Source organism: Grampus griseus (assembly GCF_964374135.1).
Source record: "Grampus griseus genome assembly, chromosome: 8".
Taxonomy (NCBI): Eukaryota; Metazoa; Chordata; class Mammalia; order Artiodactyla; family Delphinidae; genus Grampus; species Grampus griseus.
In genome coordinates this window covers 57030881-57057753 of record NC_139002.1, presented here as the reverse complement: position 1 = coordinate 57057753, position 26873 = coordinate 57030881, and the positions used below count along the sequence as shown (strand labels likewise).

The 26873-nt window shown below is 46.0% G+C and overlaps 2 protein-coding genes across 3 annotated transcripts in view; one reads left to right on the top strand and one right to left on the bottom strand.

Annotated features, from left to right (window-relative positions):
* RNF169 (ring finger protein 169) overlaps window positions 1-3515 on the top strand; it is a 75723-nt gene extending 72208 nt beyond the window's left edge. Inside the window, exon 6 of the mRNA XM_082659316.1 lies at window positions 114-3515. Coding sequence (XP_082515442.1) covers window positions 114-1298 — 1185 coding nt within the window. The 3' untranslated portion in view covers window positions 1299-3515. The remainder of the gene's footprint in view (window positions 1-113) is intronic.
* A 5290-nt stretch (window positions 3516-8805) lies between these two features.
* XRRA1 (X-ray radiation resistance associated 1) overlaps window positions 8806-26873 on the bottom strand; it is a 99014-nt gene continuing 80946 nt past the window's right edge. For both annotated transcript variants that reach the window (XM_082659314.1, XM_082659315.1), the window contains 7 exons: window positions 16988-17081; window positions 16105-16220; window positions 13526-13879; window positions 10828-11026; window positions 9949-10064; window positions 9632-9737; window positions 8806-9236 (listed from right to left, as the gene is read on the bottom strand). In XM_082659314.1, coding sequence (XP_082515440.1) covers window positions 8980-9236; window positions 9632-9737; window positions 9949-10064; window positions 10828-11026; window positions 13526-13879; window positions 16105-16220; window positions 16988-17081 — 1242 coding nt within the window. In that variant the 3' untranslated portion in view covers window positions 8806-8979. The remainder of the gene's footprint in view (window positions 9237-9631; window positions 9738-9948; window positions 10065-10827; window positions 11027-13525; window positions 13880-16104; window positions 16221-16987; window positions 17082-26873) is intronic.

Below are 26873 nucleotides of genomic sequence, written 5' to 3'. Positions count from 1 at the left end.
ATCCCTTTTCTTACCCTTTTCCTCTCTATCCCTCTACCATCAAGAAGGAATTACGAAGAAAAAAAAATATGTATATGTATATATGTATCTGTAATCTTTTAAATCTCTTTCAGGTCACAACCATGACCCCAGCCTCCAACCCTATCATTGGTGTCCTCTTGTCCACCCAAAACAACCGCTGCCTCTCAGCCCCTGACTTAACCATTGAAAAGCGTCTGCCCTTCAGCTCCCTCTCATCCTTGGCTTCCCTGCATAAGCCAGAGCGCTCCATCAGCCCTGAGAGCAACGACAGCATCTCCGAAGAACTAAACCATTTCAAGCCCATTGTCTGCTCACCATGTACTCCTCCCAAGAGACTCCCTGATGGCCGTGTACTGAGTCCCCTCATCATCAAATCAACACCCCGCAACCTAAACAGAAGCCTGCAGAAGCAGACTTCTTATGAGGCCAGTCCACGGATCCTCAAAAAGTGGGAACAGATCTTTCAGGAGCGGCAGATCAAAAAGACCCTTTCGAAAGCCACCCTCACCTCCCTGGCTCCAGAAACAGGGGAAGACTTACTCGTCACTGAAGTTACCCATTCTAGCAAGGAGAAGCCACTTCTGGCTTTAAATACAAGACTCTCCAGTGGGCAAGTACTCTCTGAGTATACAGGACCTACCCCCACTGACCTTGATTATTTCCCCTCTGTTAGCCAGACAAAAGCAGAGCAGGGCAGTGACAGTAAAAGGAGCACTGAGATCCCATTAGAAACCTGCTGTTCTTCAGAACTCAAAGTGGGAGCCAGTGGGACTTCTTTGGAGAGAGAGCAGTTTGAAGGGTCAGGGTCATCCCCAGATGCCAAGTTAGATAAAACCTGTATAACAACAGCTATGAAAATCTCAGCAGTTAGTTCAGTGCTACCTAAAAACAGTGTTTTGGGCGGGGTCCTCAAAACAAAGAAACAGCTGAAGACAGTGAATCATTTTGATCTGCCTAATGGTGTTCTGGCAGACAGCCTAGGTGAGGAGCCACTTCCTTCCTTGCGTCGGGGCAGGAAAAGACGCTGTAAGACCAAGCACTTGGAACAAAATGGCTCCCTTAAGAAACTGCGACAAAGCAGTGGTGAGGTGGGTCTGGCCCCAGCAGACCCAGTACTGCGAGAGATGGAGCAGAAATTGCAGCAAGAGGAAGAGGACCGGCAGCTCGCTCTGCAGCTGCAGCGCATGTTTGACAATGAGAGGCGGACTGTGAGTCGGCGAAAAGGAAGCATGGATCAGTACCTCTTGCGGTCCAGTAGCATGGCTGGGGCCAAGTAGCACCCGACGAGCAGCGTTACCTATTTTTCAGAGGTCTTTGGGCTTGATCATTTACCCTGAAGAAATGAATGTTCTCACTTTGGGTTTCTTTTAATGGCAAAACACTGTCTAGCATGATTCTGAGAGGTCTCGGGCCTTTGTAGTATATATAGCCAAGGAAGCTGCATCTCTGCCCCCCTGTGACCCGGGCCAGAAGCGCTCCTCACCCCCTAAGTGACCCACCCCTTAGGGCGTCTGGGCCAAATCTGGCAGCCCCTGCTTGGGGTGAGATTCAGGAGCACAATGGCCGGGGTTAGAAATGGTAGAGGAAAAGGGGACACCTTCTCAAACTGACAGACCTCCTGACTTCTTTCAGCAGGTGTTGTTTTAAATCAGCCATGCAGATAAAAATTAGTTCCATCTTTTTTCAAAGAAGTGGAACAGTGTAGTTCTTTGGCAGATCCATAAAGATTATGTTCCCCCTTCTTACCCTTGCCGCAAGTAAATATTCCTAATTAAATCAGTTTTTATGCTTCTACAAAAGTTAATTTACATTCCTTGTTTAAAAAATAACATTTGATTAATGCTATATAGTTGACAGACCACATTCATAGTCATTGTTTAATTTGGTCTTTTCAGGAGACCTAACATGTAAGTGGTATTAGTCCCATTTTTAGATGATGAAACTGCAGTGCAGATGTTCAGTTTCTCTCAACTACTAAGGGCATAGCCCAGACTGACTGCTGGGTCTCCCAACGACAAATCCCATGGATTTTCCACACTTAAAGAGGTTGCCATAATGGACAGCGATCCAAGGACGTACCAGGGGAGCCTAGAGAAAGCAAGCTGGGCTTTGAATGCTGATTGTGCAAAACCCACATGCAGATAATTGAGATTGACTGGAAGTGTAAACATATACTGTGCAATTATCCCCATCCCTACAGTGTACAGCCTTCTGTTTTCCTGGGGTTCCACTCTGTTAGATAAAACTACAATTGGACTTCATTGTTACTCTCCATATGGCCAAGAGTTATCTGCAGTGTTGATCTAAAATCCAGAAAATTTGCCCAGAAGTCAGGCAAGAACAGTACTGAAACTCCCTACTGTGGAAACAAGGAATCTAGCTGGATACAGCTGGTAAATTCAGTCCCATGGACCTTTGGGGTTTATTTTCCTTAGCAGCTGACACCATGTGTCTTTTGCATCTCTGGTGGTGCTTGGTGCTTCTGCCCATCTGGGCTCATTGAAAGTAGGGATTAAGATACGATTTTAGGGAATCTCAGGTGGCCTGGCATTCCCTGTGCATGTATGAGCTGTTACTATAAAGTCATGTGACTGGCATTTTAACAAACCTTTCAGATCTTATATATCCCAATGTATGTTGTTCCCCTCAGGTGGCCTCAGCAGGATGCTGCATAGTTTTTCCAATGATGTTGCCATTGGTGAAAACATCTCTGGAACTGTCCTCAAAGTCTAGAGACATCTAGACATCTAATGTTCGAACTGCAAAGGACGTTAATGGTCATCTATTCCAACTTCCTCCTCTTACTAAGGCAGAAGCTAAGATCCAGAACGACTCACTTATCAAGATCACAAAGGATTTACTATATCACCTACTTTTGCTTCTTCTCAGATTTGCCTCCCTTCTTCTCGGCAAATCTTTCATCTTTGGGGTTATAGGAAAGAGAATTTTAGTTTGAAACTAGTCAGAAGCTATTTGAAGCTTCTGGAAGAGAAGGTAGGTTACCTAGGGCTTGGAGTCAGAAATGAGGTGCATCTGTAAAGCAGTCAGAGCAGTTTTCTTGGGCAGCTCATAAACAGTTCCCAAAGAGGAGTTCCAGAGATGTCTGAAGTATTTTGGCAATCACTTGTGGAACCTCCTCAGTGACTACTTTGGTGGGGAGTGTCACTTACCTGAATGTATGTATTCTGTGTTCTGTGTGTTTGTGCGTGCACACGTGCAGATGTTTGTTTAGAAAATATACATCAGTACTTTATATTCATACCACTTCAGTTTTAGGTCCTACCAGCAACATACGCCCTCCAAAGGCTGCTGGAGGGCATATTGGTGCCCAAGATAGAAGAGCTGGCACTGGTTTGTAGAGACAGGGAGGGTGACTTACTAAATGCCCTCAGAGAAGACATCAGTTACTGCCATTTCATGGAGTTCCTTTTCGATCTTAGTAAATGTTATTGTAAGGCTAGTCTCTTTGGTAGTAGCAAAGACACTTATTTTTCCACTTGTCACCTTTTTCTATATCTTCAATCATTTGAAAAACACTCCAGTTGGAACTGATTTTTGTTTTTGGAAAAAAGATAAATATTTTTAATAGAAAAGATATATATTTTAAATATTTCCCCAAAATAATACTTTCATTTTAAGAAATTGCTTAGCAGTAGCAACAAGTTTTAGCATCAGATGCAGAGTGAAAATTTCTTGTTAGGCAAATATTCCAACAGCTGGATCCAGCTTACTGACCACCTACTGTGGAACCTCGAATGGTACTGACAGTTGTAGTTTCCAAACTTCCAGCTGAGCGGCAGTCCTTCAAATATAGACAAAGCAGTTTAGGTTAAGGAGGGAGGAGGCTTAATCTTTAATCTTCTTGGCTTTGGAGGAGGGTAAAACCACTAAGGTATTATCTGTATTTTAGGATGCTTCCCATACTTAACAACTAAAACCTGAACACTTCTTCTGGAAAATTTCCCTCTCCTGTTGCTTGATTGTGAAGTTGGTCACAAATGGAGTTGTTGACGTGAATTCTTTGGAGAAAAAGACGAAGGAAAACGATGGGGAGGGTTTGTGAGCTAGAATGAAAGATACACTATCTCAGAAAACAAACATTTCTCACAAGTCACTGGACTCTGATTCACCATAGAAATTTCCCATGTTCTTCTAACTCTGTTCCTTGTGTATATGCTTTCTGTGTTTTTTCTTATTAAAGGGGAAGTTATGAGAGGTTGGAGGGTAGAGGTCATTCTGATGGGTAATCCAAGAAATGTAATGCCCTAAGAAGGGGGCTCTCAGCCCTTTTTTTATCAAGTGGGAAAGATACTTTGGGAACGTGTTCGTGATCCGTTGATTGTATCTGCTGAAAGAAGTCACCTGGGCCTGTTGGGTTAATGTCAGATCTGGGGATTATGTATCTAGCCCTTGGCCCCTTTCATGTAATTGCCTCTTTTTAGAAGGCTTCTTGGCTGAAGCTTCCCAGGAAAACCTTTTTTAAGTGGCTTCATTTATTTTTTAAAATTTAATCTTTAAATTTTTGCCTGGAGGAAGCATTGGTGATGAATGCTTTCTGTGTGTTTTGTTCATTTCCTCTTAAAGAAAAATGCCCTTAAGAGATTAAAGCTGCTTAATTAATTGCTATGATACTACAAACAGACAAACTAAGATGGAAAGTTGCCATTGTGCTTGACTGGTGAAGCTGATGACCGAAGGCTGTGCCATTTGTCCTTTTTGTTCCATTTGACAGATATTTCCTGAGCTTCGAACTTGTGCCAACCCTGTGCAAAGTCATGGATATAAAGATGGAAAGGACAGTCTTGCTCTTGATGAGCTCAGTGTCTACTGGAATGTATTTGAATGCATGTGTGGCCGGAGAGCTCGTTAATGGTTTCACGAAAGACCATAGTGATGATCTTGGATGGCCCGTTCAAGGTACTGTCCAGCACCCTTGAACATTTTACATACCCCCATCAGTATTTGTGAATTTGATTGCAATACTGCTCTCCATTTCTTAAGTAATTTTACCAGTGGAGAATGATTTTTCTCCTCCGGTGATTATAGGACAATAGCATCTCTTTAGGAGCTGCTTTTAGCATAAAGCCCCAAGAAATGAGGAAGGTTGTGGATCACTGACATGATCAGAGGAGGCTCACTCTCAACTTAGTAACCTACTAACCTCTTCCCCAACCAGACCTCTCACCAGAGCTGGCAGCAACTTGGGATTCCTTTCCTTTTTCCTGCGTGGCTTTCCATTGAGATGGAAGGCAAGCAGATGAGGAAGGGAAGAAAAATGAAGGCTGGATCATAATCATAAAATGTTATGTAGCTGGAATGGGCATGGAAATTATCCAAGTCAAACTATACCCCCTGATGCCCTTTTTTTTAAAGAAATGAGGAACTTGAGGTTCAGTGTCCTGTGTCATATTTGTACTGTAGTTGTCTAGGGTCTGAATGAATAGTCCTCTAAGTTACACACACACAATCTGCTAATGAGGGGGACACCCGAATGATTGTTTTAAGTTTTTTCTTCCTGCTTTTTTCAGTTAGAATTAAAATGTACCCAGATCCCCTGAATACACACCCAGGCAGGGAAAACCCCCACAGTGAGAGTAATGTGAATGTGAAATCTTGGTAAGTGATTGGAATAGCTGTTATTTTAACTACCAAGGATTAGAACCCAACCAACCCTTCACTTTTCTTTGAAAATCAAGAACTCCTTAGGGACTTAATTTTTCTCAGCCAGCCTTTTCCTTATCAACCCAGATTGGTCTTTTGACTTGGCTTTTAGAAGTGAGTATAGCTGTTTATAAATTCTTGTGACTCAATGAGAAAGCAGGTCTTTTTTTTTTTTTTTTGGAGGGGTGGGGGTGGGATTCTAGGAAAAGAGGATGCTGAATAGACTTTGCTCTAAAGATGATCCAGAAATGCATCTTTACACGTTATCCACAGTGAATATATACAGAAGTCACCAGTTTAGAAATTGGTTAAATTGGATGAAGGAAAAGTGCCAAGACTGAATGTGCACATTGTTCTATGTATTATCAGTATTTTTTTTTCCTAAGAAAAATATTTACACATTTTGCTTTGTGAGAAAATGCTTCCTTAATGCCTTGTCTCAGTAATTGTGGGAGGGAACCTCAAACCGGGGGCAGGCTCCCTTTCTACCTTTTCTGGTGTCTTAAGAACTAGTTGGACAAAGCCAGGGTAAGGCCAGGCTTGTTCTTCTTCCTTTCCTCTCATTTAATAAGGGGTAGAAACAGGGAATGTACTCCTCAAAGATCAAGCCATGAGAGCTCAGGAGCAGCTTTGGGGCCCGGCTCCAGACGGCGGCAGCAGATTCTCCCTTGTTGGCCCTGCCCCCTCTCCAAGCTGTGCCAACAGTAGGAGCAGGGCTTTCCCTCAGTGGGTTCAACCCTTAACCTCCAGCAGAACCTTCAAGTCCTAATGAGAATGGGTAACTATGTAAAGGAAAATGATTATCTTAAATGCCAACTAATGGATTTTTTTGTCTGTGTGTGACTGATGTACTATTTACTCTTAGTTCTTCGTATAAACAGCTGTCCTTAGGGCCTTATCCCCTCCAGCCTAGAAATAGAAAATGGTTTGGATTTTGGTTTCATTCAACCTGCTGTCTGCATTAGATTGCAGAAGGGGCCCAGACCCTTGGCACTGCCATTGCTGGCTGCCTCCCCTCCAGCTCATCACAAGGAGCTTTTTGACAAAGACAGAGGACTCAGAACAGGCGTGCCCTGTCAGGGATGCTTCTGCTAAGGGATCAAATGGGATGATGTGTTGTTTAAACAATACCAAAGTGCATTCTTCAGTGCAGGCTTGCCAGGTTGAGGAGAGGCCCAAGTTGAGAATACAGTAAAGCAAACTCATGAATGTTCTGTTTCTAGTCAGTCTTATCTCTGGAGAGCAATCTCAGGCAAATCTGAGCTGAGCTTAGACTACGTGTGTTTGAGTTTGGGGCTATCTTTGCTCTGGGAGATGCCCTGTGTTGGAATGTCTTGCTTCGGCATTCAGAATGTTAGGAGAACCAGTTTATTCAGATGGTATCCCATGTGGAATAACAGAGAAAGTTAAGAGCATCTGGCCTAGATAGGTATATCCTCTTCAGGATAGTCTCATATCGGTAAAGGGCCAGCCTGGCGGGGCAGAGAGAGCAGATATACTCTGGGCCCAAAAGCAGAGTTAGGACTACTGAGGGACCTTAGGCTGATGCTTAGTCCAATGGCTAGAGCCATCCAATAGTTTTCCCAACAAAGGAAGGGACAGCCTTTGTAGGGAATGAGCGCCCTGTCACTAGATGTGCAAGCAGGAGCTGAATGATCTGTTGGGGAGATTGCAAGAGGCTTCCTACCTAGAGGCTGGGATAGGATGTTCCCAGGAGCCTTTCAGGCCTGAGAGCTTATGGTTTGATAGTGTTTCTGGCTGAAGGGAGCATTGCAAATCTCCCGAACTTGAACCTAGCGAGGTTTACAGTGTGAATGTTGGGGTGGATTCTCCTTCTTAACATTAGCAGAAGGATGATTTTGGGCCTAGAAGATCCAACATGGTAAGTCAGCAACATGCCCCAGCACATGTGTGCTGCTGAGGGTAGCACTGTGTTTATTACCTGAATCTGTCCAGGTGCCTGTGTGAATGAGTGAGACGTAACTGACTTTGTAACTTGATATGTGTATGGGACTGTATGTGATCGTGTATGTGACCGTCTGAACTTGAATATGTGTGTCTGGTATGACCACAGCTTGGTGTAAATATGTAACTGGCCACATATGTGACTGTGGTTGGTTGAGTGTGATAATATGCGAACATTTGTGTCCTAATAGTCTCGCACTTGAAATACAGCAGATACTGCACCACAGACCTGTGGCTACAAGACTGTATTTCTATAATCGTCTTAATTGCACCTTAGGTTGTGGGAGTTGGTGCCTTGCTGTGGGTCCTTAATCCTTATGCCACTGCTTCCTGGACCCTGGGAACTGCAGGCCGCCTCCCCAGGCAGGCACCTCCAGGAAAGCAGCCCAGGTGACTAGGTCACACCCAGCACCCACACCCAAATGCACATCGCTGCAATTCAGCCCAGTGGCCTTCTCCTGACCCTCCTCTATAGCAGGTGCTGACTACTATGCATTCATAAGAATGGGGCAACCCCATAGGCTGCTTTGGCCAGAACTAGCTTACTTAACCTGAGTCCCGGTTGACCTTGCACAGTCCCAGGGTCTGTTTTAGAGCCACATCCCACTGTATTTGCATATGGGACTTCAGCTTATGTCCTGGATTAGAAAACCTTGGGAAACTCCATGTAAGCCCTCCCTTCAACTTGTCCCAACTTTGTGGTCATGGCCATCTAATAAGGAAATTCCCAATCCTCTCTCTCTTCCCTCTCCCCGCATTTGCCCTGACAGTGGAAAAAGCTGCCCAACAGAGAAAGCCTAGAGGCTTTTGGGGGCCTAGAGGCCTGAGTTTTGTTACCCGCCCTGCTCCCAACGCACACACACACACTCACTCACTAGTGGCTGTGGGCAAGTTAGTTAACTTCTCTGAGCTTTGGATTCTGTGCTGTTTCTGTTTCATCGACCCTGTTTTCTGTCCTACTGCTTATCCCAGCTCTGTGGGATAACAGTGTTATCACTCTGTGTGACTCAGGCAGGTTTCCCACAGGACTCTAGGGATGCGCATCAGCTGGGGTTTCTTTCCCCAGTGCGACAACCTGGCCTAGGCTCCAAAAAGGCATGAGGCCTACCTTGCTCTATGCACCCACTCTTTATTGCTGTTGGGCCAGGTGCCGGTTCCTGCCCGGCCCAGGGCGGGGCGGTCCTGACGAGCTCCCCACTCACAGCGGCCGGCGAGTGAGGCTGAGCAGAGCTCGGAGGCCCGCACCCATCCCAGGGAGCAGTCAAGGGCACGGAGCCCTTGCGGAGGGTGTGGGGCGCAGGTGGGGTGGCGCACATGGCCCTGTGCGCAGCCCTAGCCTTTCGAGTCACTGGCCGTGGGCTCCTGGCAGAACTGATCCATGAACTCAAGGAAGTGGCCGAACTTCTTAGGCTGGCCCTCGCTCAATGCCAGGCGGACCTGGGGTGGTGCCGTGGCCCCGAACACCGACCGCAGTGAGCAGCGCACCAGCCGCCGGTACCGCGCACGAAACTCCTTCAGCAGCCTTTTGGCCTGCAGGTACTGCTTCTGGTTCACCAGCTGCTGCTCTGTCCGCTGGCACAGGACAGCTCCTGCAGGGAGAAAAGCCGGGAGGGGCACCAAGGTCACCCTGGGTCCCACCTAGCCCAGAGCAGCGGGGACTGGGTCCAGAGCCCCTCAGAAAGTGGGAGGGGGTGGGAAGAGGATGTTAAGGGCCTGAAAATGGTCTCTCCAGTTTGGGCACTAGAAAGCCAGAGGTATCCCCTTCTGATTCTGTCTCAAGCCGTTGGTAACATGCTGTGTGACTTTAGGCAACTCTCTGCCTCACTCAGGCCTCAGTTTCTCCATCTGCACACAGGAAGGTCTGGGGCAGATGCTCTCTAAGGGCCCTTCCTGCTCCAACACAAGCCCTTTGCCTATACCAGCAGGTGAGTAAACTTTTAGATCTTGGATCCTGGCAGCTAAGGACTGGGGGTCAGAGCCGTACCTAGTGGTGCCTCAGTAATGTTCCGGGGGTCCCGCATGCGAATGAGGATGTCATCCAGCAGCTGGGCTTGAGTCTTCCGGGGGGGTGGAATAGGGATCCTCTGGGTCTGACGGGAGGTAAGAGAGCACAGTGTTGTCCCAGTCTTCTACTCAGACTTTCATGGCCTCACCTCCTCATACAGTCACAATGACAGGCAGGGGAGAACTTGGGGGCACTAGGGAAAAGCATGGCTCTTTGAAGGTCCCAAGGTGACAGCCACCTCTGTACTTGTGGGGTCCTGAGGGGCAGTTCACATACACAGTGTGGTGGAAGTTTACCCGTTTCTCCTTGGGAACATAGTGTTTCTGAAGAGTGTCCAGCCTGGCCTTGCAGGAGCGGTACACGAGCGGATGTTTCAGCATGTGCTGCAAGGCCTGTGCATTCTTCTGGATTCCTAGGGCAAAAAGACAAGGTCAAGGTCCATCCCCCTCCTCCTGGATGCCTCCCCCAATTTCTTCATTCCCCATTTCATAGCAGCCCTGGGTAAAAAGATGAGGGCCTCCAAGAAGAAAACACTGTTCCCATATCCTGCCCTGATCTGTTGTGGTGCCAGAAGTTCCATCATTTGTTCAGTGAATACTTGTTTCCTATGTGCACAGATCCTGATGGAAAAATAGCATAGGAGTGGTGAAAGGGAGTGACACCAAGTAACCCATTAACCTCAGGGGGTTACACTGCAGAGAATGACACCCAACAGAGCACAGCTGAGCACCACTGCAGATTCTGTTAATACAGCAGAGTCTGAAATAAGGGGCCGGACGAGGCACTGCCTCCCTTGTCTCAAACCACACAGGGAGGATTTTGGATGTTCGCTTTGGAGATTAACTGGGCTGGGGAGGACCTTGGGAATCTGACCAGTCTGAGTGTTTGTTCATCACACCCTTCCTGGAGAGACTTTTCCAACCAAAGCAGTTGGGTCCAGACTGGCTGGAATCTCTGAACAGCTGTGATTCCCCAAAAGCCAATGAAGGTCCAGGCCAGGGGTCCTGACAAGTAGGGCTCCAAACCAGAACACCCTCAGGGGCCCTTTGACAGACATTCAGACAGAAGATGACACCCTGGCCCGGAAAAGAGGCTTGGCACCCACCTTGGCTTTGCCCTGGCTTGCTCTGGGCCATGGAAAGAGCCCCTTGCCCCGAGCCATTCTCCTCACGTACCTTTCGGCTCAGTGAAGGCTGGATCAGGCTTGGTTGTCAGCAGCTCCTCGGAGCCATGGTACTTTCTGAGGAAGGAGGCAGATGGGAGCTGCTTCTGAGTCCTCTTCACCTCTCTGGGTGCTGTGGGTGGTAGTCTTTGGTCTTTCTCCTTTATCTCTGTATCATCCCTCTGGAAGATGGAGGAAGACAGCCCACTGACCTGTGCCCCAGAAGAAAAAGAAAATGCATTCCCTTAACACTTCTGAGTTCTGTGTGGGTCCCCATACTGGGTCCTGTTATGGGCAAGAACCCAGACTGGGGTGAGAGGAAGCAGACATGAAAACAGAAATTATCATACATTGTGATAAATGCTGTCACAGGAGAGAGCACAAGGGTTCAGGGTGAGCCCACAGGAAGACCTAACCAGCCTGGGGGGCCAGGAAGCTCAATGGAGGGTTGTTGCCTTAGCCTGAGCGAAGTCTGGAAGAACCAGGAAAGCCATCCCCAGGTAGGCGGCAAGCGATGAGAAAGGAGGACTGTGGCAGGCAGGGAAGAGCATGGGCAAAGATGCAAAGTTAAGACACAGCAAAGTGCATTTGTGGGGAGTAAAATATTGGTGTGGTTGGAGGGTACCATAAAGAGATAGGCAGCTGGAGCAATAAGCAGGGCCCAGCTCAGTAAGGGCCTTTAAATGCCAAGCTGAGGGTGTTTGTTTTGTTTTTGTTTGTATTTTCTTTATCCTCACTGTAATGGCAAGCCATGGAAGAGTTTTAAAAGGGGTGAGTGAATATTGTCTGAATTCACTTTTTTAGCGTTACTGTGATGGTTATGAAACCAGTAGGAATGTTGTTACACCCTTAGTTAAAACTTATGGCTGACTAAAGAAGAAATAGAAAATCTGGGTAGACCTATAACAAGAGATCGAATTAGTAATTTAAAAACTTCCCACAAAGAAAAGCCAAGGATCAGATGGCTTCAGTAGTGAATTCTACCAAACATTTAAAGAATTAACAGCAACCCTTCATAAACTCTTCCAAAAAAAAAAAAAAAAATAGAGGAAGAGGGAACACTCATTCTCTGAAGTCAGTATTACCCTGAAACCCAAACTAGGGAAAGACATCACAAGAAAGGAAAACTACAGACCAATATCCCTATGAATATAACACAGAAATACCAACCAAATACTAGCAAACTGAACCAGCAACATATAAAAAGGATGATATGCTATGTCAAAGTGGGATTTATCCCAGGTATGCAGGGTTGATTTAACATCTGGAAATCAATTAGTGTAATATATCAATAGGTAAAGGACAAAAACCACATTTTGCAACAGACACAGAAAAAGCACTTGGCAAAATCTAACACCTCTTCATGACAAAATATTCAACAAACTAGGAATAGAAAGAAATTTTCTTGACCTGATAAAGGGCATTTATGAAAAACCCACAGTTAATCATAATGATGAAAGACTGAACGTTTGTGTGCTAAGATCAGGAGGAAAAAGACAACATTGTATTGGAGGTTATAGCCTGGGCAATTGGGGGATTGTTTTTTTCAGTCATGGTGACTCATAATTGACTGTATTGCTTAGGCCGCTAGGAAGCTCGAACTGCATTTTGGCAATAGACCTCTATTATGAGAGTGGCAGTGCACGATGTGCACATTTGAGTGACAGAATTGGCCTTGCACTTATTTCATTTCCTGTGCATATCTTCCTTTTATCCAACTATCTCAATTATTTTTAAATACTTGTTTGTTTATACTCTGTTTTGTTCCAAGAAGGTTCTGATTTAGTTCATAAAGATACTTTTATATTGTACGAATTTGTATGTCACTGTAAGTCATGTGTGGAACAAGTAAGAGATGAATAGAGAGTTAGATAATTTATGGGTGGATATACATCTTGGAAAGATCTGGCAGATTGGAGGGGCAAGACTGGAGGCAGGAAGATGGGAGGATAATAATGTTACAATAATAAAGTTCAAGGGGGCCCTACCAACTCCTCCAGCCTAAACTTCCCTTTTCCTACATGTCACCTTTCTACTGTATTTACACTGAATCATTCATCGTTCTGTATGTACCATTTTAATTTCCTTCCTCTGTACCCTGCTTCATGCTGCTCACTCTGCCTACAGTGTCCTTGCTGCCCAGCTCTTCACCTTGTTAACTCCTACTCAGCCTGCAAAGCTCAGCTCATTTGAACTGCTTTTAGGAAGCCCTCCTGGTCTAGGACAAAGGTATCCCTCCTTCCTCTAGGCTCCCAGCCCCTGAGTTTTCCTCAGTCTCAGCACTGACTGCATGCATTGTTCCTGTCCATCTCCCCTATTAGACTGAGGACACCCTGAGGGCAGGACCCATGTCTCATCCATCTGTGCTCCCAGGATTCAGTTGCAGCATCAGAAGTGAGGTGACCTTATGCAGATAGGAAGAGGCAGCAGCAAACCCTTCCAAGAAACTGGTCTGACCAACGCCCCAGCCAAATCCCAGATGGTGTCTGTGCCACAGGACCATGACTTGTCCCCATGGCTGTCCCTACCAGTAGCCTTGGATCAGTGGAACTCCCAGAAGGGGCTTGCAGGCTCTGCCAAGGGTGCTTTCTGGTTTCCAGAACTGCCTTGTGCCTAGTTCCAGCTGCCTACAGTAGTCCAGCCGTCTAAGGGTTGGACAGGAACACATGGGAGCTGGGAACAAGTGCGCAGGGGCAGGTGGGTCCAGGTACCTGGGTCAAGAAGATGGACTCTGTGCTCTTGGTGTCCTCATCTGACGGGTGGTCTGGGCTGAGGCGGCCAGCAGCGTTGCTCCGGCGGGATGTGTCCTCACTATGCACAGTGGAGTCGGAGCAGATGGGAGGCAGTGGCACGAAGGCCCGGTGGGAGAGGAGAAGGCCCTCCGGGCCCTCGATGGGCATCTTTCGCTCCACAGAAATGGTCTTGGTGGTGGGCAGCTCTTTAGTCAACTCTGCCTCTGCTTCCAGCATCTCCTTTGAGGAAGACTTGATTGTGGTCATGGTGGTCATGGGTGGGTGATGGAGAATCAGAGGCTGCTTTGGCACCTTTGGGACTTGGGTTTTCACCTGTCATGGAAGAAGGGCTGAATTGGTTTGCTTCCTAATCAGAATCTCTCCTCCTGGATATCACCAGCCTAAGGCTAACTGGTATAGTGGTCAAAGCACTGGGTGAGGTCTCACAGGGGGAGGGAGGGGGCAAAATCACACTTATTGGGCATCTACGATGTACCCCATACATGACATGTAGTTTTATTTACACCTCAAACTACCCAGTGAATAAGTGTCCTCATTTTATAAATAAGGAAACTGGGGCTCAGAGAGGTAAAATGACTTGTCCAAGGTCACAGAGTTGTTCAGTGGCAGAGGCTCCAGGCCTCATTCTAGATGCCTGACCATATCACTCTGGCCTACAGCAGCCTCATTCCTCTGATCAAGGTGTCCCACAGTGCCCTTGACTCCCCTCGGGGACTCCTAGGAGGGCCTGGGGGAGGTGGGCCCACGTTCTCCGGAAGGCAGCAGCACCAGGCCCCTTTCAGGGTGCTAGTCCCTGCACCTCATATAAAGACCCCTATGTAAGGCAAATCTCAGGGTTTAGACCCAAGGCAATAACTTCTTTCTCACTGAACTGCTCAGCTTCCTTAGTTAGCAAAAGCCTGTCACCCTCCTCCTCTGCGTCATCTGCCAGGAGACAGCCATGGGCCCAGTTTCCCTCATCTGGGCCTAGTTCTGCTTCCCCTCCCTAGTTATACAGTGAATTGTTTTTATTCTTTGTCAAAGGTATTTGGTCCACTTATATCTATCTGTACTTTGACAGGCCATGCAGTGCAGTGGAAAGATCTCAAGCGCAGTCTATCATTTGAGCTTACAAAATGGGAGAATAGTCCCTGCCTGCCTATCTTGCAGAGTTCTCCCAAATGAGATGGTGCGCACAAATGTACCTAACAAACTAGGGAGTGTGACGGATGACTTTTATGTAATAGGATTTATAGGATTTACAAAATAGGATTTTATAAAATAGGATTCTTTTTAAGAAAATATTTCCTTTTTGAAATATGTAAAATCTCAGTGTTTAGACTTGAAGCCTGAGGGACCCAGAGTCTTTTTTCAGAACTCATGCCTCAGTGTCCAAAACACCAAGTGCCGTCATTTGCCGGCTGGTGGAGAAGGGGCCACATTTATTCCTCCCTCTCACAGGTCTGTGCTGGAGGAGTGCTGGGGACGCTCTTTCTCTATCCCACCACCACTCTCCTGAGGGAAGACTGGATAATCTGATTGGTCAGAGGTTGAGAGTCATTGGACCCTGTGTCCCAGATGGGCTGGACTGCTGCGCATCAAGGGCAGGCCATTTTATCTTCCATTTGTGTTCTCACACATAGAGGCCTCATACAATTTTTTGGTTACACGTTGGGTGGGTCTCCATTTTCCCCCTGTCTTGTCTATGCCTAGTATGAGGGAGGGCCAGCAATCTTGGTCTATGTAACTGAGTGAGTAAAAGGCTGTACATCCAGCCCATCTCTGGGAGCACACAGGGAACATGTAGGCATCTCCAACCTGCCTGCAGGCCACACAACACTCTCCAGTCTAGCCTGCATTGGAGGTTAGATGGTGTTTGCCTAGATTCACAAAGCATTGATGCGCTTCTCATTCGGCCACTGATACTTGGTGTTTATCCTCTACTAGTTGGAACTGTAACGGTGCCCCTGGACCCCAACACTACCTTTTAACAAATAAGTTATTTCACCTCTCTGAGCCTGTTTCCTTGTCCATGGTGAGGGTTACAGGGTAGCTGTGTGCAAGTTCTCAGCATGGGTGTTCTGTACGTGGGAGACAGGATTATGTACTTAGCATCCGGCTCACTGATTGTGCCCTTTCCCAGCTGGCTGATGGGAAGGGAAGTAGCAGGATCCTTAGAGGAGGCAACAGACAAGGGGAAAGATGATGGAAACCCTCTGAATTTCTATTTCTGGTTTTACATGCTGCTCTGGTCCTCTGAGGGCTCAAGACAAGAGCTTGGCTGTACAGAAGCAGACTGGGGTTGGGGGGGGCGGCATTGGGCAGGGAATAACTAATTAACTTTCGGGACCAGCAATGCCAAGTCCAGCTTTTGGACTTTTGGGTATATCTGTATGTAAGAGAGCGAGGGAAGGAGAAGACAAAACTGCGGCTACAAACCTAACAGAGGGATCCCAGATATTGTGGGAGGGAGCAGCTCTGCTGTCAGGTTGGTCTGCAGGCATTAAAATAGGCTCCACTCCCCCTGGGCTTGGAGGGTTCTGCCTTTGAAGGCTTACCTTCCGAGAGTCCTTCCGAGGCATCAAAATGTGACGCTTAGCCTTTACCATCTTCCTTCGAATTAAGTGGATTCCCAGCTGCTCCTGGAGGAAGCTTTTTAGCAGTGGAGGGACCCCTGGAGCCATGGTGGGAAAATAAGATTACTATTAGCTAACATTTTACTGGGGGCTTCTGTGTGCCAGGCACTGTTCATGTACATGTATAAACTTACTTAATTCTCGCACGAGCTCTAGGAGGTAGGTACCTATATTATGCCCATTTGACAGGTGAGGAAACTGAGGCACAGAGAGGTTAAGGAATTTGTCCAAGGCAATGAAGACAGTGTAGAGTAGAGATTAGAATACCCTAGTGTCACTCCAGGGCCCAGGATTCTAAAATGCCTCCAGCTGCTGCATCTTGGACAGTGGGTTCCAGTACTGACAGAGCATCTACTGCATTCAGCGTGCTCTGGGTGGGGAGGGCTCAGCAGTTCGGCCTCCCACTCCTCCCTAACTGGGAAGTGGGGAGTGAGGTCACAACAGACCTGTCCCACAAAGCAAAGTGTCATTATAGAGCCCATGCAGGATCTAGATAATTCTGTACTCCATTCCCAGCACTGCCTCTTTGTTGCTGTGTGACCTTGGGTAGATTGTGACCCTCTCTGATCCTCAGTTTCATCTACTGTGCACGGGGACAAAAATGCCCACTTCACAGGTTTGCTGTCAGGATGAGTTAGGGCAGAGCATGTGCTCAGAGGTCTCTGTTGTTTTCTACAGCCACCAATGCACTATGAACCTTGTCCACCCACGACACAGAGCAGGGCTTAGCCCTGAGGTAGGGATGAGGAGGCCCACATTGCTTCTTGGAGACTGGGTTCAGGGGGCAGGTTTGTGGGTACCATACCTCGTGTATGGGCCACCAGAGGGTTGTTATGAAAGATGAGCTTGCAGAGAGATGGGAAGAGAGCTACCGGCAGAATGGCATCTTCCTTTGCAATCTGTAAGGAATGCGGGAGAGCATCAGATCAACACCGCCCTCACCTCTGCCCAAATGCTTCAAGGCCCCACAATGCAGGGCTGCATGCTTGCTAGGTCTGGGGCGAGGGTGGGGCTGGAGGAGTTAGGCTGCTAGGGACAGGACTTACTGCTGGGCAGTGTCTTATCCTGCAGTTTCACCTGTTCACTCTCAGAATACCTTTGCCCCTCCTGTTCAAAATTCCACCATCTGTTTCACATTTGAAAGGTAAGAATTTTTTTCCCTTCTCCACACAGAATAAGTAGCTTATACCAAATATTAAGGATGCTGGTGACAAAATAATAAGAACAAATACATTTAGTACTTGTCTCCCAAGGAGGCTAGAAATTTGGCAAGGCGTGGACTTTGACTTCAGGATATATTTTGTCTGACACTTCACCTTCCTCAGTGCAACCTCTACACACCCGGTCAGTCTGTCAACAGCACTGATAGTCTCTTTCACTAAAGCCTGTTCTGGGGAGGGATAGGGAACAGGAGGTCAGGGGGACACACGCATCTCTAAGGGATAAGCAGAGCCAGTGGGGTAAGGGAGACCTTGTGGCTGTCTGGGGCCCCGACGCCACACTACCCCTATGAGGCCAGCCTCTGAAGGGCAAGAAAAATACACAGTCCTTGTTGAGAAGAGTGGCTGGAACATCTGGGGACAACCTTGGGCAGGGTGTCTATTAGCAATGAAATAGTATCAGAGGGGCCAGGAGCTGAGCAGTGGCCTTTCGGATGCCTAGACACACTGAAAGGTATTGAGTCAGATTTGTGACCCACAGATAGCACTAAGGGCTGGGAGTGGGATGGTATTTCAATCTGACTTCCTCTGGAGCCACACTGGGTAGCAGTAGGTGCTCACGGGGCAATTACCTATTCATTTTCTTTCATTTTGGTTCCTTCAGTCAACAAATATTTACTGAATGACTACATGTACCAAGCACTGGGTTGGGACTGAGCAAAACAGATACAATTCCTATCCCCGAGGAACAGTACCTAGTGGGAAACAAGCACAGAAGAAACAGTAACACAAAGGAACATGAATTTACAACAGTGATTACTGCCACAAAAGAGAGGCGCATGAAGGACTAGGGTGATTTGACCTAGTCACAGAGGTAAGAGAAGGCGTCCCTGAGATCTGAAGGACAGGCAGGAGGTAATCAGTGAATGCAGCGGGGGACGTAGTATGTGTCAAAGAAATCTCTGGGTTAACCGAAGCCATTCCCTCTACTTTCTGGGCACGCAGCTAGACTGTTTCTTCCTGCCTCCTAGGCAGCTAGATTTGGGCATATGACTCAGTTCTAGCCAATGCACCTGGGTGGAAGTGATAAATGCCGTTTCCAGGTACAGCCCATTCAAAACCTCCTGTAGGATCCTCTACATCTCTCACCACCCTCCCCTCAATCATCTATCCACCAGTTGCATAGGATCCAATAAAGTACTCTTAAGGTCCCATGGGATGACAGAGCCATAGCCAGAAGGGACCTGGCTCTCTAAAGGATCATGTGGAAGGCCACCTACCAACCAGGAATATCCACAATAGATTTTGTAAAAGCAAGAAATAAACTTGTGTGTTCAGTCATTGACATTTTTAAGTTTGTCGCAGCAGCTAGTATTAAACTTACTCTAATGCAGAGAGGAAATGTTCCATACAAAGAGAAGAATGTGTGAAAGGTCTCACAGCAAAGAGGAGGAATGCCTGTTGGAAGGATTTAAAGAAGGCTAGTGTGACTAAAAGCAGAGGGAAAGGGTGGCTGGTGCAGAACGAGGCTGGGGGTGCAAGGATGGGCCAGACCAAAGATTAAACCCATGAGATGAAGTTTTAGAAATATGAGGACCTAGGCTAGTGCTTCAGGAGGGGGATCCAGATGGTAGAGTAAGAGGATGTGGAGCTCAGCTGACCCCACAAACACATCAAAACCACATCTACATGCAGAACAGTTCTCATGGAAAACTAACTGGAAATTGGCAGAAGAACTCCTAAACGACCAAGGCTGCAAGAAAGATTCCCACGTAATCAGGTAGGACAGAAGGAAAGCACTTGGTCAGGACCTGTGCCCCGGGGAGGGGACTAAGAGGAAAAGGGAGATCGCATGGGTGGGGAGTGAGCGGGTTGAGCCACAGACAGAGTGTCCCCGGAGGGGACGAGGGGTCCTGCAGGGAGGAGAAGTGCTGGGACAGATAGAAAGGCTGAGGAAGCCTAGACTCCACTTGGGAGGAGCGCACAGGTGCAGGCTCACCCCCAGACAGGGTGGAGAGAGGTTTGCCTAGCAGCTGCCGCCGCACCGCACCCCCCAATGCGAGCCGAGAGAACCCCCCCAGTGCCGCTCTTCCATGCCACAGCCTGGCACGGGATCTAGGGCAGTCAGGTCTTGGGAAAAGACTCCATCTAGGGTTGCAGAGGTGGCTCGGGGGGCCTGGGGTGTGGTCTAGGTGGGCGGTGGCAGCCACTGTCGCACTTACTCAAATAGCACTACAGAAGCAGCCCAACTTCCGACAGCTGCGCAGAGCTTCAATTCCTGAACCAAAACACTGTGATCCCCAGTCCCAGCCTAGGGAAGGCTCCAGCCCTGACCACTCTATGCCACAACCTTGCACTGGATCTGGGCCAACCATAACGGGGAAAAGATGTGACCTTGGGCTGCAGCTGAGTGGAGCTGCAGACGCCTACACAGGAGGAGCACCGGACCTCTATAAGGGCACAAGCCCCGTGTACTTCAGCACTCCCTTCCTTCAGGGCAAGGCCCCAGTGTGGGGAGAAGGGAAACACACACTTAAAGGGAAAGGAGCCAGCTCAAGCTGGACCCTCAGGGCTTCTGCTCCAGCAACTAGGCAGCAGGCCCCACCCCCAACAGAGTGACGGTGGCCACTGAGCAGAGGGGAAGTCCTGCCTCACACTCTGCTGGAGGCTCTAGCTAATCCAACACCAGCCACACCCTCATCTTAGTGGCCAGCACACCCTGAGGAAAGACGTGGCTGCCATCCACATCAGATCCAGCCATCACCCCAAAGACACTGGGTACACCCAGTCTACATATGGATGCTCCCACATAAAGACATCCATTCAAGACCGGGGATTGGCCAAGATGGTAGAGTAGAAAGACCCTAAGCTCACCCCCTCTCACAGGCACACCAAAATCACAATTATTTACGGAACAGCCATTGATGAAAAGGACCAGAAGCTAACAGAAATGGTCTTCTATGCCTAAGGATATAAAGAAGGAACCACAATGAGATGGGTAGGAGGGATGGAGTTGCAACATAGTCAAGTCCCATACCCTTGGGTGGGCAACCCACAAACAGGAGAAAAATGACAATTGCAGAGGTTCTCCCAAAGAAGTGAGAGGTCCAAGCCCTACACTGAGCTCCCCAGACCAGGGCTTCTGCACTGGGAAGATGAGCCTCCAGAGCATCTGGCTTTGAGGGCCAGCAGGGCTTACTTTAGAGAGTCCCAGAGGGCTGGGGGAGATAGAGACCCCATTCGTAAAACACACGAATATCTCACACTCCGGGACCCAGGGCAGATGCAGTAATTTGGTATGAGCCTGGATGAGACCCATCTGCTGATCTTGAAGTCTCCTGGAGAAGCAGGATGCAACTGGAGCTCACCCTGGGGACATACACAGTGGTGGCAGCCATCTGGGGAGCTCATTCTGCCATGTGGACACTGGTGCTGGCAAGCGCCATTTTAGAATCCTCCCTCTAGCTTATTAGTCCCAGGATGCAGTGATGCCCTGGTTCAACAGTCTGTAGACATCAGTACTGGGAGGCCTCAGGCCAGGCAACTAACTGGGAAAGGACACAGCCCTACCCACAAGCAGACAGGCTGCCTTAAGAACCCCTGAACCCACAGCCACACCTGGACATGGCCCTGCCCACCAGAGGGCCCAGGACCTGGCCCCGCCCACCAGAGGGCCCAGGACCTGGCCCCATACACCAGGGTGCAGGCACTAGACCTGAGGCACTGGGAACCAGCTGCACCTACCAGTGGACAGGCCCCAGCCCCATAATCCCTTGTACCCAGCCCCACCCTCCAAGGATCCTGCTCTAGCCTCAGGCCATTTTTACCCACCAGTGGGCAGAGAGCAGCCATAAGAAAACCGCAGCCCCCCAGTCTGAAGACATGGCCTGCCCAATAGCAAGTCAGACCCTGCCCTGGGACCTGCTGGACCGTGGCCCTGCCCACCAGAGAACCTGGTCTAGCGTCAGACCCAGCTTTGCCCACCAGCAGGCAGACACCAGCCACAAGAAAACCACAGCCTTGCAGCCTGCAGAACCAGCCCACCCACTAGGAGGCCATATCCTGCCCTGGGAATGGCTGGGCCCTGGCCTGCCCACTAGCAGGCCGACATGCACTTCAGGATACCCCAGACCCCACAACCAACTGTGTTAGGAATCGGCCCACCCACCAGCAATCTGACACCACCTCTAGGACCTCTGCGCCCTGCAACCAGACCCCAGGAAACATCTCTGCCCACCAGTAGTCCAGGACTAGCCCCAGAACCTTCCTTCACCCACCAGTGGACACACGATAGACTGAGGTCTCCTGGACCCTGATTCTGCCCACCAGTAAGCTGAACCCAGGGCACCCCAAGGTTCTGCAGTCAGCCACCTCATGACTGGGTCCTATGAACCAGCGACAGGCAGCCTCCACACAAGGCAGGGTCTGGCAATCAACAGGACCGGGGACCAATCAAGTCTAGCAGACCACCCACATGCTCACACACAGTCAGCCTGCCACAGAAGATCCACACAGCATACACAGCTCTGGTGATGAGAGGGTAGTGTACTGCTGGGACACAGAGGACATCTCCTACAGAAGGACACTTCTCCAAAGCTGGGAAACAGAACCAACCTGCCAAATCCATAAAAATAAAAACAGCAACAGGCAAAATGAGGTGAAATAGGAACATGTTCCAGATGAAGGAACAAGCGAAAACCTCAGAAGAAAAACTAAGTGGAGATAGGCAATCTACCTGAGAAAGAGTTCAGGGTAATGATCATAAGGATGATAAAAGAACTTGGACAAAGAATGGATGCAAAGAGAGAGAAGTTAGAAGTTTTTAAACAAAGAATTAGAAAATATAAAGAATAAACAAAGATGAAGAATGCAATAACTGAAATGAAAACACTATGAGGAATCAATAGTAGACTATATAACACAGAGGAAGAGATCAGTGAGCTGGAAGACAGAGTAGTGGAAATCACTGCCACTGAATAGAAAAAAAGACAAATGAAAAGAAATGAGGACAGTTAGAGGCCTCTGGGACCACATCAAGTGCACAAATATCTGCACTATAGGGGTCTCAGAAAGAGAAGAGAAAGAGGCTGAGAACAACTGAAGACATAATAGCTGAAAACTTGCCTCACTGGGAAAGGAAACAGACATCCAAGTTCAGGAAGCACAGAGAGTCCCATACAGGATTAACTCAAAAGAGGAATACATCAAGACACATTGTAACTAAAATGACAACAATTAAAGAGAATACAAGAAGCAGCAAGGAAACTCCTCTAAAGCTATCAGCTGATTTTTCATCAGAAAATCTGCAGGCCAGAGTTCAGAGTAAAGATTGTAAACGTGATCAAAGAACTTGGGAGGACAATGGATGCACAGAGGGAGAAGTTAGTTTTTTTAAAAAAGAGAAAATATAAAGAACAATCAAACAGAGATGAAGAATACAATAACTGAAATGAAAAATACACTAGAAGGAATCAATAGTGGTACGGAAGAACAGATCACTAGAATTTGAAATTGAGATCAGCAACTTAATACAATCACACACACACACACACACACATATATATATATATATATATATATACATCTACATATATAGAGAGAGAGAGGGAGAGGGAGAGAGACTGCTATACAAAAACTTCATGGTAACCACAAACCAAAACCTGTAATAGATATACACACAAAAAAGAAAAAGGAATTCAAACATAAAACTAAAGATGGTCATCAAATCACAAGAGAGCAAAAGAAGAAAGGGAAAAAAAGACCTATGGAAACAAAAACAAAACAATTAACAGAATGGCAGTAAGAACATACGTATCAATAATTACCTTAAATGTAAATGGGCTAAATGCTCCAACCAAAAGACAACGAGTAGCTAAATGGTTAAAAAAACAAGACCTGTATATATGCTGCCTATAAGAGACTTATATTAGATCTAGAGACACATGCAAACTGAAAGTGAGGGGATGGAAAAAGGTATTCCATGCACATGGAAATCAAAAGAAAGCTGGAGTAGCAATACTCATATAGACAAAATAGACTTTAAAATAAAGACTGTTACAAGAGACAAAGAAGGACACTACATAATGATCAAGGGATCAATCCAAGAATATATAACAATTGTAAATATATATGCATGCAACATAGGAGCACACCAATGTATAAGGTAAATGCTAATAGCCATAAAAGGAGAAATCGATAGTAACACAATAATAGTGGGGGACTTTAACACCCCACGTACATCAATGGACAGATCATCCAGATAGAAAATCAATAAGGAAACACAGGCCTTAAATAACACATTAGATCACATTGACTTAATTGATATTTATGGAACATTCCATCTGAAAGCAGCAGAATACACATTCTTCTCAAGTGCACATGGAACATTCTCCAAGACAGATCACATGCTGGGCCACAAAGCAAGCCATGGTAAATTTAAGAAAACTGAAATCTTATCAAGCATCTTTTCCGACCACAACGCTGAGATTAGAAATCAACTACAAGAAAAAAAAACTGTAAAAAACACAAACACTTGGAGGATAAATAGTATGCTACTAAACAACCAATGGATCACTGAAGAAATCAAAGGTGAAATTAAAAAAATACCTAGAGACAAATGAAAATGAAAACACGACAATCCAAAACGTATGGGACTCAGCAAAAGCAGTTAGAAAAGGAAAGTTTATGGCAATACAGTGTTACCTCAGGAAATAAGAAAAAATCTCAAACAACCCAAACTTACACCTAAAACAACTAGAGAAAGAAGAACAAACAAAACCCAAAGTTAGTAGAAGGAAAGAAATCATAAAGATCAGAGCAGAAATAAATGAAACAGAAATGAAGAAAACAATAGAAAAGATCAATGAAACTAAAAGTTGGTTCTTTGAAAAGAAAAACAAAATTAATAAAACTTTAGCCAGACTCATCAAAGAAGGAAGGGAGGGGACTCAAATCAATAAAATCAGAAATGAAAAAGAAGTTACAACTGACACCACAGAAATACAAAGGATCATAAGAGGCTACTACAATAAACTACGTGACAATAAAATGGACAACCTAGAAGAAATGGACAAATTCCTAGAAAGGTACAATCTTCCAAGAGTGAACCAGTAAGAAATACAAAATATGAACAGACCAATTACCAGTACTGAAATTAAAACTGTGATTTTAAAAAGTCCAACAAACAAAAGTCCAGGACCAGATGGCTTCACAGGCAAATTCTATCAAACATTTAGAGAAGAGTTAACACCAATCCTATGAAACTATTCCAAAAAATTGCAGAGGAAGGAACACTCCCAAACTCATTCTGTGAGTTCACCATCACCCTGATACCAAAACCACACAAAGATATGACAAAAAAAGAAAATTACAGGCCAATACCACTGATGAACAGAGATGAAAAAATCCTTAACAAAATACTAGCAATCCAAATCCAACAATAAAAGGATCATACACCACGATCAAGTGGGATTTATCCCAGGGATGCAAGGATTCTTCAATATACGCAAATCAATCAGTGTGATACACCACATCAACAGATTGAAGAATAAAAACCATATGACCATCTCAATAGATGCAGAAAAAGCTTTTGACAAAATTCAACACCCATTTATGATAAAAACTCTCCAGAAAGTGGGCATAGTGGGACTGTACCTCAACATAATAAAGGCCATATATGACAAACCCACAGCTAACATCATACTTGAAGGTGAAAAGCTGAAAGCATTTCTTCTAAGATCAGGAACAAGACAAGGATGTCCACTCTAGCCACTTTTATTCAACATAGTTTTGGAAGTCCTAGCTACGACAGTCAGAGATGAAAAGAAATAAAGGGAATCCAAATTGGAAAGGAAGAAGTAAAACTGTCACCATTTGCAGCTGATGCAATAGTACATACAGAAAATCCTAAAGACACCACCAGAAAACTACTAGCGCTCATCACTGAATTCAGTAAAGTTGCAGGATATAAAATCAACATACAGAAATCTGTTCCATTCCTACACATTAACAATGAACTATCATAAAGAGAAATTAATGAAACAATCCCATTTACCATCACATCAAAAAGAATAAAATATCTAGGAATAAACCTACCTAAGGAGGCAAAAGAACTGTATTCGGAAAAGTATAAGACACTGATGAAAGAAAAAGAAGACAACAAACAGATGGAAAGATATACCGTGTTCTTGGATTAGAAGAATCAATATTGTTAAAATGACCATACTACCAAAGGCAATCTACAGATTCAATGCAATCCCTATCAAGCTATCAATGGACACGGGGGGGGGGAAGGGGAAGCTGGGACGAAGTGAGAGAGTAGCATTGACATATATACACTACCAATTGTAAAGTGGATGGCTAGTGGGAAGCTGCTGCATAGCCCAGGGAGATCAGCTTGATGCCTTCTGATGACCTAGAGGGGTGGGATAGGGAGGGTGGGAGGGAGACTCAAGAGGGAGGGGATATAGGGATATATGTATACATATAGCTGATTCACTGTGTTGTACAGCAGAAACTAACACAACATTGTAAAGCAATTAAACTCCAATAAGGATATTAAAATTCAAAAAAATATGAACGGCATTTTTCAAAGAACCAGAACAAACTATATTAAAATTTGTATTGAAACACAAAAGAACCCAAATAGTCAAAACAATCTTGATAAAGAATAACAGATCTGGACGAATCATGCTCCCTGACTTCAGACTATATTACAAAGCTACAATGTAATCAAAACATTATGGTACTGGCATAAAAAGAGACATCAATGCAACAGTAGAGAGAGTCCAGAAAAAAAAACATGCACTTATGATCAATTAATCTATGACAAAGGAGGCAAGAATACAATGGAGAAACGATAATCTCTTCAAATAAGAGGTACTGGGAAAACTGGACAGCTAACTTAAAAGAATGAAGTTAAAACGTTCGCGAACACCATATACAAAAATAAAGTCAAAATGGATTAAAGACCTAAATGTAAGACTGGATACTGTAATACTTTTAGAGGAAAACAAAGGCAGAACAGTCTTTGACATAAATCATAGCAATATTTTTTTGGATCTGTTTCCTAAACCAAAGGAAATAAATGCAAAAATAAACAAATGGAACCTAATTAAACCTAAAAGTTTTTGCACAGCAATAGAAGCCATTGAAAAAAGGAAAAGACAACCTCCTGAGTAGGAGAAAATGATATGACCAATAAGGGATTAATATCCAATATATATATAAATAGCTCATACAACTCAACATCAAAAAAACCAAACAGCCTGATTAAAAAATGGGCAGAAGAACTGAAGACATTTTTCTAAAGAGCAAATGCAGATGGCCAACAGGCCCATGAAAAGATGCTGAACACTGCTAATCATTAGGGAAATGCAAATCAAAACCACAATGAGATATCACCTCAAACCTCTCAGAATGGCTATCATCAAAAAGAACACAAATATAACAATTGTTGGAGAGGATGTGGAGAAAAGACAACCCTCATGCACTGTTGGCGGGAATGTAAACTGTACAGCCACTGTGGAAAAC